Source organism: Entelurus aequoreus, linkage group LG01, assembly GCF_033978785.1.
Source record: "Entelurus aequoreus isolate RoL-2023_Sb linkage group LG01, RoL_Eaeq_v1.1, whole genome shotgun sequence".
Lineage (NCBI taxonomy): Eukaryota > Metazoa > Chordata > Actinopteri > Syngnathiformes > Syngnathidae > Entelurus > Entelurus aequoreus.
Genome location: NC_084731.1, coordinates 100,792,231 through 100,807,127, shown reverse-complemented (window position 1 = coordinate 100,807,127; position 14,897 = coordinate 100,792,231). Strand labels below are relative to the sequence as shown.

The following is a 14,897-nucleotide window of genomic DNA, read 5'->3' as shown; positions in this document are numbered from 1 at the left end:
AGTAAGATTTAGTGCGACGGCATTTCAGTCCATTTGGCCTGCTTGTTTTGTTAAAATTATATTTCTTTGTTTAAAAAAAAATCTTTAAAATTTTCCATCCATCCATCCATCCATCCATTTTCTACCGCTTGTCCCTTTTGAGGTCACGGGGGGGTGCTGGAGCCTATCTCAGCTGCATTCGGGCGGAAGGCGGGATACACCCTGGACAAGTCGCCACCTCATCGCAGGGCCAACACAGATAGACAGACAACTTTAAAATTATATATTTTTTATTATAAAGACACCCGGTCCCTTACATTCCATGTTGAAGCCACAGCAATCATAGACATGTTATAAGTAGACGCAGCATTGGCTGCTGTGACGCGAGACATTGGGCCGCCATCTTGAAGTGGTGACGAGGAGCCGGCGAGCAGCCTAAACTGACAGTTGACAGGTAGAAAACAAAGATGGTATTTCAGCGTTTTCCTGCTCAAATGAGCGGACTGTTGAAAATAGGAATCAGGGGATTACTTTTCACAAGTAAGATTTAACATTAATGTACTATTGGTGGTATTTTGTGAAAAGAATATTACCACAGAGTTGAGAAGGAGCAAAGATCTTCAATAGTACTGAAATCGTAGCCGCTAGCAAACAAGAGTATGACCATAATAGAATTGCTTGTCAATAAAATTAATTACATTTAAAAATGTCATATTTGAATAACATAAAGTAGAAATAAATGATCATAAATAAATGATCACTGAAGGCATCATGCATGTGCATATTATATATATATAGTTCTCTGCAAACCTATGAAATGTTCTATTTTGTCTTTATTATTTTGTCAGAATGCACCAGAACACTTCATTTGTATGTGAACATCACAAATAAATCTTCTGGGGGAGGATGACCCCCCTACAGGGGTTTGGTTCACAAACTTTCAGCCCCACCTAAAACAAAATCCACCAGCCGCCACTGATTATGATGCATTCTCATTTTAGGCAAAGTATAAGACAATACTTTCTTAACAGTATAATTGTAACCAGGAATAAGTCTTCAAGTAACAATACTCAAATACTAACCTTGTTGGGTAAGACATAATTTGCATTTATTCTGAATCCAGTGAAACAGATTGGTGGTTTTAGCTGATATAAAGACTTTCAGGTGTTTATATATGTTTATGTTTATGCTCCTGCCAAATGAGTTGCACTGAGTGGAGCGGATCACCACTCCAAGATGGCGGCCACGCGTCTCGTCAGCGCTAGTAGGCAGTAGCGCTCCATGCTGTGTACCCTTAGAAGATGTCTATGACGCCGGACGTGTCCTTCACCAATAGTATCCCGTGTGTGCGCACCTGTGCCAAAACAATGTTCTGGCCCTCTACAATACGTTTAAAAAATGTATCAGGGCTTCATTTAAATATATGTTTTTTACATGACATACCAATAAACAACAGATGATTTTAATTTTGGTCTATCAAAAATACTTTGGTGCTTCTCTTTTTTAAAACTGTACCCGGAAGCCATTCTGTACCCGGAAGTAGCCCCAAATCCCTATAACAAGAGTTGGTGAAAAGCGTATCAAGTATGTCTTCCACAACAATATCAAGTATGTCTTCCACAACATTATCAAGCCGACATTAAGTTATCTCTTATTTCTACACGATAACTAGTAAGATTTGGCGCTACGGCATTTCAGTCAATTTGGCCTGCATGTTTTGTAGCCAAACTTCGTAGTTAGCACGCTAGCTGTTTGTGCTTGATGTGTTTGTTTATGTTGCCATCATGATGTGTAGACTACAGCAGGATAATAATGTGTTTATGTTACCATCATGATGTGCAGACTACAGCAGGATAATATGTTTATGTTACCATCATGATGTGTAGACTACAGCAGAATAATAATGTGTTTATGTTACCATCATGATGTGTAGACTACAGCAGGATAATAATGTGTTTATGTTACCATCATGATGTGTAGGCTACAGCAGGATAATAATGTGTTTATGTTACCATCATGATGTGCAGACTACAGCAGGATAATATGTTTATGTTACCATCATGATGTGTAGACTACAGCAGAATAATAATGTGTTTATGTTACCATCATGATGTGTAGACTACAGCAGGATAATAATGTGTTTATGTTACCATCATGATGTGTAGACTACAGCAGGATAATAATGTGTTTATGTTACCATCATGATGTGTAGACTACAGCAGGATAATAATGTGTTTATGTTACCATCATGATGTGTAGGCTACAGCAGGATAATAATGTGTTTATGTTACCATCATGATGTGTAGGCTACAGCAGGATAATAATGTGTTTATGTTACCATCATGATGTGTAGGCTACAGCAGGATAATAATGTGTTTATGTTACCATCATGATGTGTAGGCTACAGCAGGATAATAATGTGTTTATGTTACCATCATGATGTGTAGGCTACAGCAGGATAATAATGTGTTTATGTTACCATCATGATGTGTAGGCTACAGCAGGATAATAATGTGTTTATGTTACCATCATGATGTGTAGGCTACAGCAGGATAATAATGTGTTTGTTACCATCATGATGTGTAGGCTACAGCAGGATAATAATGTGTTTATGTTACCATCATGATGTGTAGGCTACAGCAGGATAATAATGTGTTCATGTTACCATCATGATGTGTAGACTACAGCAGGATAATAATGTGTTTATGTTACCATCATGATGTGTAGACTACAGCAGGATAATAATGTGTTTATGTTACCATCATGATGTGTAGACTACAGCAGGATAATAATGTGTTTATGTTACCATCATGATGTGTAGGCTACAGCAGGATAATAATGTGTTCATGTTACCATCATGATGTGTAGACTACAGCAGGATAATAATGTGTTTATGTTACCATCATGATGTGTAGGCTACAGCAGGATAATAATGTGTTTATGTTACCATCATGATGTGTAGGCTACAGCAGGATAATAATGTGTTTATGTTACCATCATGATGTGTAGACTACAGCAGGAAAATAATGTGTTTATGTTACCATCATGATGTGTAGACTACAGCAGGATAATAATGTGTTTATGTTACCATCATGATGTGTAGACTACAGCAGGACAATAATAATTTTATGTTACCATCATGATGTGTAGGCTACAGCAGGACAATAATAATTTTATGTTACCATCATGATGTGTAGGCTACAGCAGGACAATAATAATTTTATGTTACCATCATGATGTGTAGGCTACAGCAGGACAATAATAATTTTATGTTACCATCATGATGTGTAGGCTACAGCAGGATAATGCATGTTCTTGTTTATGTTACCATCAGTCATGTCTTTCTTTGCCCAGCTTAACAACTTTTATGTTACCATCAGTGTTTGACTCATGTCTTTCTTTGGCCAGCTTAATAACTTTGATGTTCCCATCAGTGTTGGACTCATGTCTTTCTTTGGCAGCTTAATAAGTGCGTGATGAAGGAGTGCTTCTAGGCATGGACACACTCTCCAGCCACAGCTCCTACCTGCTGCAGCAGCTGCAGGAGCAAAGGATTCAGGGCATGCTGTGTGACTGCATGCTGGTGGTCAAGGGAGTCTGCTTCAAAGCCCACAAAAATGTCCTCGCTGCTTTCAGCTCCTATTTCAGGTATGTCGTATGCACTGTATTGGCATGCATCACTTGTGATCTACTCAATGCCATGGGCAACACCAACAGAGGTCTTAGATCATGTTTGAAATGTTAAAAAAAAGATGCTATTTATTGCATCTCTCATTAAAGTCACTGATGCCATCTGAAAATAATCTCAAAATGTTGAAGAGCCGTTCAAAAGACTTTTATTATAGTTATTTTCTTTATAATTTTGTCAGAAAATATTCACTGTTAGAAAGACAAGATTTGGATCTGAATAATTCCAATGTTCACCAATTTATACTCTTCTTGTGGCAAATATTGTAAAAATATTAATATAATTTTATCCAGGTTGGTGTTATCATTAGGTGAACCCTTGTCCCAATCCTTAATCAGAATTGTCTCCCACCTATGAAATTCTGTGGTACAATAAAATGTAGGCTATAAATAACCTTCAAGCAAAAGTAGTCTACAAATAATTCCTCAAGAACAGGCCTGGGAAATTATTTTGATTCGGGGGGCTAAAATTAGTAACCTGACTCTGGCCAGATCCTTGTAGTTGGCTGATCTCCACACATTGATCTGGGACTTCTCAATAGGAGATGTATTTCAGAAGGCGGGGCCTTGTAAAAAAAAAAATCCTTGTATGTGATAAATGCCTTCAAAACCCTTCTCTGTTCATCTTTTAAAGAATTAATATTGGATAGTTTGGACAAAACAGTTGCAATAGCAGAATCAATGTCAGCACACGACGCAGCGCATTGTTGTTTCAATCAAACACGTCACATCTATGAAATTACTTACTATGGTCATGAGACTTTTATTAGTAGATTGCACAGTACAGTACATATTCCGTACAATTGACCACTAAATGGTAACACCCCAATACGTTTTCAACTTGTTTAAGTCGGGGCCCACGTTAATCAATTCATGGCGATCCTGATTGGTTCATTATTTTTGCTATTTGGAAGGAGTTTGCAATGTCTTCGAGCCCAGACCCTTGTGTGGAGCTCAGCCAACTGCAAGGATCTGGCCAGAGTCAGCTTACAAATTTAGAGGAAAAAATGTGTCTGGGGGCCGGTATATAGGATTTTTAGGAACACTAATACAAAACCTCACAATAATGTCTGATTGAAAGCTAAAAACATTATGACAGACCGCCTTAAAAGACAGAATGGAATAAAAAATGTTTTTACTGAATGAGAGCCAGAATGTACATGAAAATAAAGAATGTTACAATATTAACTATGAAGGATAAAACACTGAATATTGACAACATATGAACGTCACACCCCCTCTCCATACACATATTTAACAATCAAGCCAAACACAACAAAAATGCAACAAACACAGCAAAATATGAACATGAATGGTAAAAAAAACCACCTACAATGTGATATATGTGATATATCACTAAACTTTACAACTTGGTTGTGAAAATCTCCTTCCACGTCTGTCCCTGACACCCACATTTCACACTCTGGAAACACTCTGTGGAAACACTCCCCACCCACACTGCTTGGTGCCTCCTCTGACCTGCTGTCACTTACATAACGTAGTAACTAATTACATGACAATAGTAACTAATTACATTACCATAGTAACTAATTACATGACAATAGTAACTAATTAGATAAGCACATTAACTAATTACATGAGCATAGTAACTAATTAGATGAGCATAGTAAGTAATTAGATGAGCATAGTAACTAATTAGATGAGCATAGTAACTAATTAGATGAGCATAGTAAGTAATTAGATGAGCATAGTAACTAATTAGATGAGCATAGTAAGTAATTAGATGAGCATAGTAAGTAATTAGATGAGCATAGTAACTAATTAGATGAGCATAGTAACTAATTAGATTAGCATAGTAACTAATTAGATGAGCATAGTAACTAATTAGATGAGCATAGTAAGTAATTAGATGAGCATAGTAACTAATTAGATGAGCATAGTAAGTAATTAGATAAGCATAGTAACTAATTAGATGAGCATAGTAACTAATTAGATGAGCATAGTAACTAATTAGATGAGCATAGTAACTAGTATATCATGCAGATTCCAAGCATTGAAAGACTTAGTACAGTGAGTGCACATCATAATGGCAGCTACACTTTACATCTTAAACAATTATTTGGGAATGGGGCCAGATTGAAAAGCTTAACAGGCCACATGTGGCCCCCGGGCCTTCATTTGCCCAGGTCTGCTAATACCCTGTGTATAAAATATAATACAAGTAAAAATGTGCACCATATATAAATAAAGTGAATCCCTACCCGGTGTGTGTAAACCTAAACTAGGCTACTTACTTAAAGGGGAACTGCACTTTTTTTTGCAATTTTGCTTTTTACTTTTGTTCACGATCCCTATAAGAGACAAGAACAAATGGTTTATTTTTGCATTCTAATTTTATAATCGGCTTTTTCTGGGCGAGCAATGCTGCTAATTAGAGCGATCCGTTCTGCCACTAAATTAGGACTGGGCCTACAAAATGATATCAATATATATCGTAAAAGACATTTAATCGATACCAATATAAAATGTGTTCGATAAATATATTTTTTGGTCGGAAGAAACCGGAAAGAATGAAGCATGGTTGGTTGAATGAACAAAGGCACTCGCGGTCCAGTAACCTAGCAAAACAGGAAGTGGTCGGTGAACAATGGTAGGGACACGCCTAACAGCTGTTGATTCTCTGCATGGAGTGGGAAAAGAAAGTGAAAATGAGTGCTGCAGAGAGCGAATACATTAGATAATATGTGTGAATACTTTTTGAAAAACAGCCTGTAGGCCTTCGCCACGCTCAGCTTTTTTTTCACCCTCATCCGTTCCCTATTTGGACTGGTTGGAACTAAAGTGCAGGACTATAATAAATAACAAAATATAACAGATGTGCTACTTTTTAATAATAATTTGGTGCAATAATATTTTAATATTAATTACTCTATCACATAAATTCAAATTCAACGCCACACTATAACAAATAACAAAATATAACAGATGTGCTACTTTTTAATAATAATTTGGTGCAATAATATTTTAATATTAATTACTGTATCACATAAATTAAAATTCAACGCCACACCACGTAACTTCCTGGCAGTAAACCAGCAAAAAAATAGTTCTCAGGTTTCTCTGTTTAAATTGTCACATTGTGCAGTATTTTGTTACCCTTTATTAAGCATTTCTTACATATTCCTTACTTTTGCACTTTATTTTAAGAGATTATGTTTGCTTGTGATTTTAGAATTTTATATTGAATAAGTGTTTAAAAGTTAAGTTAAAGTTAAAGTAGCAATGATTGTCACACACACACACACACACACACACACACACACACACACACACACACACACACACACACACACACACACACACACACACACACACACACACACACACACACACACACACACACACACATTAGGTGTGGCAAAATGATTCTCTGCATTTGACCTATCACCCTTGATCACCCCCTGGGAGGTGAGGGGAGCAGTGAGCATTCCATGTTTGTGTTTATTTTTCTCTGTAGCTAAGGGGATTGGTTAAATTTGAAATACAAATGTTAACATTTAATATATTTTTCTCCTGGGTCATATTTTCTAAAGGTCACAGAAAATATCAACCATGATATCGACAAATATAAAAAACTTACATTGTGATAGTTTTCAGCCATATCGCTTAGCCCTACTAGAGCGAATCACTTTAAATATGCATGGAAAAAGTGCCAACTTGATTCACGTTTTGTATTGGTACAATAAGCTGTAGCAACATTGAACACTGGTATTATAAGAGCAAACACTGAGAAACTTTTTCTAGCATAGTAACATATCTCCTTGCGGTGGCATTAGCTGTAAGATAAGAGTGGCTTTTACTTTGTAATACACAACACAATGTGATGGGACAGCAATCTGTACTGACTAAAAACATGATAATACAGTATCTGTAAAGTATTAGCCCACATTTCATGCTTTGTTTGTACAGCGAGCTGGACAGTGTATACAAATGTGTGTGTGTATACTGTATATACACACACACACATATACATAAACACACATATACTTATACACATTCACACATATATGTATACATGTATATATACTACCGACATGTATATAGACGCCCGACAGACTGCTATGATATATACTACACACATTATATATATATTACACATATATATAATATATATACACACATACATATGTATACATATATCTATATCTATATCTATATACATATATAGATATAGATATAGATATATATATAGATATATATTATACTATATATGTGTGTGTATACATATATACTTTATACTTACAGCATGTATATAAAATGTTGATAGAGGGTTTTGTAGTTTTTTGAAGGCAACATAAGGGATTCCATTAGCCGCATCTTGCAAGTTTTTTTTAATCTTTAGAATCCTAAAAAAAAGACGAGTCTGTTCTTGTCTGTCATGATTGTAGATGATAGGCATCATTTCCCCCAAAAAGTGCAGATCTCCTTTAAAACAACAACTTTTTGAGACAGTCCAGTGGAGCGCATACGAAGGCAGTGTGGGCAATTAGCAATTAAATAACCACTCGCCAACAAAAGACTTATTACTCTTCCGCCAATGACACATCTCTAGCATCTTGCTTTTTTTAGTTATCCATGAGTTGATTAGGTAAACACTACACATTAAAGTCAAGATTTGAAAGTCTTTTTGCTTCTCTGATATCTCCAGGTCTTTATTCCAGAATTCCCCGAGTCAGAAAAACGAAGTGTTCAACTTGGTTATCCAGGATGTGGGCGGCATCGGCCAAATCCTGGACTACATGTACACCTCCCATCTTGACATCAACCAGGACAACGTGCAGGCACTCCTTGACATCGCTCAATGTTTGCAAGTCCCTAACGTCCAAAGCATGTGTAACACCTTCCTCAAGCCGGTGGAAATGCCATCCTTCTCTCTGCCTGGTATGCTGACTTCAGAACACGACTGCCTCCTAGGGAGCAGCCTGCCCAATGATGTCCACCTCCATTGTCCCTCTGAAGTACCCAGGCCCGGCTTCATGGAGCAAGCCAGAAGAATGGCGGTTTCTGTGCCTAACAGCTGCAACCAGGCACCTGTAGAAAAGCAGTTAGTCCATGGTTATAAGCTCCGCAACTTCTACAGTAAGCAGTACTTCAAAGAGATTCAGGCCTCCAGTCAGAGCCCGGGCCCTTCAGTTGTGGTGGAGGAGTCCCAGTGTCATCTCGGGGTTAGCCAGGGAGAAAATCACTCAAACACAGTCCAGCCCAACAATTCTTCCTTGGCCCTTGACAAGAGCCACGTCTCGGCACTGACACCCTCCGATAGCTTAAACGCTGACCAGGCAGACTCCATGCTCGATAAGCCAATGCGTCCAAAGAAGACCGTCTACCTAAAGAAATACAACTACTTACGCGCTCAGAAGGCCTTGGAGGAAATGTTGGCAGAACCCGTCAGCGAGCCCATCCTTAGCTGCTCCAAAGAGGTCCAGATTGAAGCTGAAGATATTGTCGCTGAAAGGGAAGACACAACTAAGACCCCATCAGATGCTGAAATACCCAGACCTTCGCCGGTGAACCAGGAGGACGTGCCGAGTGTGGCGCAGCAAACGCTACATAAATATTGCTGCAACGTTTGTGGGAAGATCTTTAAACACCCCAGCAACCTTGAGATGCACAAACGATCACATACAGGTAAAGTGTCCACAATCACCCGTGTCACTATCACTTTCATTTTTACCACCAGGCTTTTTTGCTTGGCTGCAGGCGAGAAGCCATTCGAGTGCAACATCTGTGGAAGGAACTTCTCTCAGGTAGGAACCCATCAACTCATTTGCATATCTGTGGAAGGAACTTCTCTCAGGTAGGAAACCATCAACTCATTTGCATATCTGTGGAAGGAACTTCTCCCAGGTAGGAACCCATCAACTCATGTGCATTGCTGTTTGTAAGACTGGCTTCTTTGATCCCAGGCTGGCAATTTACAGACACACCTGCGACGACATTCTGGAGAGAAACCTTATATCTGTGAGTTATGTGGCAAAAGGTAAATATCTCAGATTTCAATACATCTTCATGATTTTGGAAAGGTTCTCTTTTTTTTAGAATGGAACAAAGATTTTTTTTAAAGAGAGAAGTCCAAAATCAATTCAAACTTTTGCCCTCAATTCTGTGAAATATGCAGATAGGATTAGTAGAATACATTTGTGAAGGATTTCCAAGCAACAAATGGTCATTTTTGTTTTTGGATGAATTGAATATTCTTTCCCCAGCTTCACTGCGTCTGGTGACGTCCACCGTCACAAGGTGGTCCACACAGGAGAGAAACCCCACCTGTGTGATATTTGTGGTCGAGGTGAGCCATCTCTCCAAACACAAGCATTTTCTATTCAAAGAGATGTACAAGATGCATCATTTCATGCCCTATCTTTTAAACATCACAGAACAAAGGCTGACTTCTTTGTTCTTTCACTCATGTTTTGCTGTATTTTAGCGGTCTGATAGTTGTCTTTTTATCGCCATTTGAAGGCTTACGAAAGTAACTCAAGTCAGTGGCTATTAATTGTACATCAATGTCAAACTATGCACATTATTTACTCATATGACCCAATCCAAACAACCTTCCCTAGTCAAGGTGCAGGAAAAAAGATTCAACTAGCACACAAATTCAACAAACATGGTCACACGTAACACATCCTGCTCATTGAACTTTCCAATCAGCATAACAAGTCCAAACATTGAAAGCCTTTATAAGGGATGATGGGAAAATGCAAAAGACTCTCCACATATCCGTGTTTGCCGCATTTTAGCTGCTTGATATTTCTGATGGATTACAAAACTTTAAGGAGCTTGTCACAAAAGTATTTTCACATACTCTTAACAACCAATTATAACAATTATTAATTATGTATCCATTATATTATAATGATATTTTATTTATTTGTATTTTTTTTACATACATAGTTATTAATCATGTAGTCGGCTTTTGGACGATCTCTTTAAGCCCAATGCGGCCCACCACTCGAAAGGTTTGCTGCTTTAATTAAGGACATAAAAACACTTTTTTCACTTTTTTGCTCAAATCTCTCAATCAACTTGAGTCCTAAAACAAAAATAGCAAACATGTATTTTTGTGTAAATGTCAAGCAGTTGTCACTTTTCAATGTGTCTAATTTGCATGATGACAATAATAATGATAATGTGGCATTAAATGATGAAAATGCCTTCCAAAGAGTCCAAATAAAAAAGAACATTACATGTTTGATATTTTATATATTCAGACGTAAGTTTAAATAAGTAAAAAAAAAGTTTTTAAATGTTTTTACATCCTGCACAAAACTCAAAGGCAACTTATGATGAATTGAGTCTTTTCTGACTCCTAAATGTTGTTACAAAGTTGGATACTTGTGTTAAATAATGCCAACGCGTCATTTTGGCGCGAGCATGCATGCAGTTTTGGATGCCTTTTTTGCAGCTGACTCAGTGGTGATGTCATTGTGAGCTGGATTGACATATTTAGACAAGCCTTTTGTAAATGTAAAAGACTTCCTTGTGGTCTACATAACATGTAATGTTTGCTCAAAATGTTGCATAGATGATGTTTTACTCATCTTCTTCAACTCACTTTCTGACACTCTTCAGGATGCACCCTTTTGTGGGCGCTCTTATTTACGTGCCTCCACTTGGACAGTGTCTTCTCCCCGTCATCTTTGTTGTAGTCTTTAGCACTTCCGTAGCGAGTCTACTGACAGATATAAGTTCAAACTATACACTACTTTATATTAGAAATGGCAACAGCGAAAGATCCATGTCCATGTACGAGCCCGTCTGCCCCACAACGAGAGCTTAGAGAAAAAGAAGGAACTTATAACAGCGTCGGACTATAATGGCAGAGTTGTGCAAAGATCTTTGGGTAATATTGAGATATCCGCTGACAACCCGTTTGGAAGGCAAGATTGTTTTATAAATATCTACATGTTTTCCTTTCACATTTTCAAGACTCATGCAGATCCCAAAAACACAAACAGGTGAGAAAAGTTGGTTTTGCATAATAGGTCATCTTAACAAAAAGCTATGAGGAAACAAAAAAGGGTAATATAAAGTCATATTTTCAAGTAATGGTGGCATGAAGAAACATTCATGCTGTTAAAAACCACTTTTTTAAATGCACTCTTTGAATTGATGCAGCAGGTCTACTTCCTGAATATTGTGACCGGGTGAATCTATGTTCATGAAGTTTATCTTCAACCTTGTCAGGAAAAATATAACATTGCCGACTTCAGGAAATATAAAGAATTAGTGTACCTTTTCAAAAGATAAATTGATACATTTGGAGAGGGTGGGGTGTGGTTTCATTTGCAATCTGCAAACAGTTGAAAATATGACTGCGGAGCCAAAGCAATACATTGTGAATATACCACCAGGAAGTGTTTTATATGCACAGGACATAATCCCATTGAAGAACTTTTATGTCCTGTTTGCTTTTGAGATGATGGGTATGGAATATGACAACGTTACTAAATGTCCTTTAGGGTTTAACAACTTGAGCAACCTGAAAGAACACAAGAGGACCCACGCCACAGACAAGATGTTCACCTGTGACCAGTGTGGAAAATCCTTCAACACGCACAGGAAACTCCTGAAGCACAAAGCCTGCCACGCGGGGGAGAAACCACACAGCTGTCCCACATGCGGTAGGTGCGCGCATGGTCTTTGAAAAGCCAGGCGTTCATTCTTGTACTTCATCACCACGCCATATCTCACACCTGCGCAGGGAAGTGTTTCATCGGCTCCGGGGACCTGCAGCGTCACATCCGCTCCCACACTGGAGAGAAACCATACCTCTGCACCACTTGTGGAAAAAGCTTCACCCGTTCGGCCATGTTGAGGAAACACAGCAACATGCACTGCAAGGGTGCGCCGGCTGATGGCGCCGTCACCTCGGACCAGACTGGTAGTGCAGACGTAGACACGCCCCTTACCAAAAGTGTCTGTCTTACCAAAAGTGTCTGTCTGAACAATGTCACCACAAGTGAGCAGACTTTTCCCGCATTGATGCCTCACACTGGACCTGAGAAGCCTTCAACACCTACTCCTCCACCTTTGGACATCCAGCTCAGCCCAGCTTCAAGCTCCCTTCCAGAACTGCGCACCCTGGTCCACCATCACCTCCTCTCAGCCTCCCACCAGGAAAGGTTGCCTGCTTCGGATCACATGAAGCTGCCCAAAGCCCACCTATCCCCAGAGGTGGTGTATGGGCCCTATGTGGAAAACGGACCTCTGGGAGGTGAGATTGGGAGAGGACTGGTGGGCAAACCCTACCAGGACAGTCCCTGTGCCCCATTGACTGGGGCCACTCGCTCCAACTGTGGCTCTTACAGATCCAGTGAAGGCAACTTTACATCCAGCGTGACTCTGTGGGGCCTTGCCATGAAGACTTTGCACAACGATAACGACATGGATCAATAACACTTCTGTCTGTCACCTAGGGCAGGGGTCGGCAACCCACAATGTTGAAAGAGCCATATTAGACCGGAAATCTGTCTGGAGCCGCAAAAAATGAAAAGCCTTATATAAGTGTTATGATGATGTAAGTGTCTATATTAGCCTACTATCAAAATGACCGTGTTTCGCAGGCTGACGCAAGTCTTTGTTGATAGAAATGTTGAAATGTAATATTTATTGTACACATTTGAAATCATTAGTAAAATGGAGGCTTCTCACAGGGTGAGAGAACTCCTACAAATGACTGTTTTAGAATGGCCAAAGGTATACATGTGTGTGTCCAAGTTAAAGGAAACTGTACAATCTCTGCAAGCTGGGTAACATTTGCTGTGGTCTGGAACAACATGGCACACAATGTGTCATCAAACATGCAAATATAAATTACATTTACAGAAGACATAAGTAAAGGAAATAAAATGAGCTCAAATATAGCTACCAACGAGGCATAATGATGTACCGTAATGTGTAATGAATACATACAGCTAGCCTAAATAGCATGTTAGCATTGATTAGCTTGCAGTCATGCACTGACCTAACATGCCTGATTAGCACTCCAACAAGTCAATAACACCAACAAAGCTCACCTTTGTGCATTCACGCACAACAATAAAAGTTTGGTGGCCAAAATGAGACAAAAAAGGAGTGGCATAAAACACGTTTTAGAAAGTTGTACATGTAAACAAACTACGGTGAGTTCAAGGACCGCCAGAATTAGTAGGACAAAACAGTGCTCGCCAAATAGTTTCTAATCAGTGAAGCATGTTTAATATAAAGAGTGGGATTTCTAACAATTAGGAAGGTTTGTGTCATGTTTTCATTTTCCTGAGGGAACTCTCCTGAAGGATTCAATAAAGTACTATCTATACATCTATCTATCTATACATCTATCTATGTTTGTCCTCCTACAGAAAACATAGTAAAACAAAAACATCTATTTTTTTCCCTCATCTTTTTCCATTTCTGAAAAAGCTCCAGAGAGCCACTAGGCCGGCGCTAAAGAGCCGCGGGTTGCCGACCTCCGCCTTAGGGGTTAGTCCAGAACTCGTTTTGGTCGCTTGTTCTTGCTCTTCTGGTCACTACCTGAAGTTCATGACCACGCACAGGTGAGGGTCTGTCAGTCAGCCTTATTGTTGTGGAGGAGCACCCTCTACTGGACAAACTGTGTAACGGCATCATTTCAGAACTATGCCCTGCATATTTTATTGGATTATCATCCAATAAAACATGAGGCCAAATAGAAAAATATCAATCTCTGCAGTTTCCTAATCACAACCACATTATGCAGCACATCTTAGTAGCAAACTAAACAAATGAACTTTTTGGTATTGCACTGCACTTCAAATTGTTGGAAATATATTTTGCCTTCTGATATGATGCATATATTGTTGGAGAATAAAAAAAGGAAAATACTCTTCTCATGTTGTAGTCTCTAATGTGCGATACCAGCGATTTTATTTTTGATCCGATACTGAGTAGAATTTGGCGATACCAATACTTTGTGCAAATAATGCCCAGGGAGCAAAAAGTCATTGAATCAAAATTGAGATTTGGTCAGACGTCAACATTGAAAGTACGTTACATTTTCAACCAATTCTGACAATGAATCAACCATGATTCAACTAGGTTATGATCAACGTTGAAATAACGTTGAATTCCTGACCAATTTTGACAATGAATCAACCGTGATTCATGATGCTATTAACATTGAATTTCCAATCTATTCTAACATTGATTCAACCATGCATTGCATTATTCAGTGGATGTTAACAATA

The 14,897-nt window shown here is 38.6% G+C and overlaps 1 protein-coding gene across 4 annotated transcripts; it reads left to right on the top strand.

Annotated features, from left to right (window-relative positions):
• Positions 1–1,494: 1,494 nt before the first annotated feature.
• On the top strand, positions 1,495–14,512 carry zbtb49 (zinc finger and BTB domain containing 49). 4 transcript variants are annotated; one of them, XM_062063814.1, is made up of 8 exons: positions 1,495–1,587; positions 3,441–3,627; positions 8,336–9,315; positions 9,388–9,434; positions 9,594–9,667; positions 9,894–9,976; positions 12,153–12,314; positions 12,395–14,512. In XM_062063814.1, exons 2-8 carry the CDS (start codon positions 3,476–3,478, stop codon positions 13,087–13,089), a joined length of 2,193 nt encoding a protein of 730 aa, XP_061919798.1. In that variant the 5' UTR covers positions 1,495–1,587; positions 3,441–3,475; the 3' UTR covers positions 13,090–14,512. The 4 variants fall into 4 exon arrangements, with proteins under 4 accessions (XP_061919798.1, XP_061919814.1, XP_061919806.1 ...); XM_062063830.1 differs by having other exon boundaries at positions 1,533–1,563; XM_062063822.1 differs by having other exon boundaries at positions 1,574–1,650.
• The last annotated feature ends 385 nt before the right edge of the window (positions 14,513–14,897 follow it).

Bases quoted from the DNA above. Each gene is read 5' to 3' on its own strand.
- zbtb49 (XM_062063814.1), top strand. From the start codon at position 3,476: ATGGACACACTCTCCAGCCACAGCTCCTACCTGCTGCAGCAGCTGCAG. The intron at 9,435-9,593 runs GTAGGAACCCAT...CTTTGATCCCAG, and splicing joins GTGGAAGGAACTTCTCTCAG to GCTGGCAATTTACAGACACA. The intron at 9,668-9,893 runs GTAAATATCTCA...TTCTTTCCCCAG, and splicing joins TGTGAGTTATGTGGCAAAAG to CTTCACTGCGTCTGGTGACG.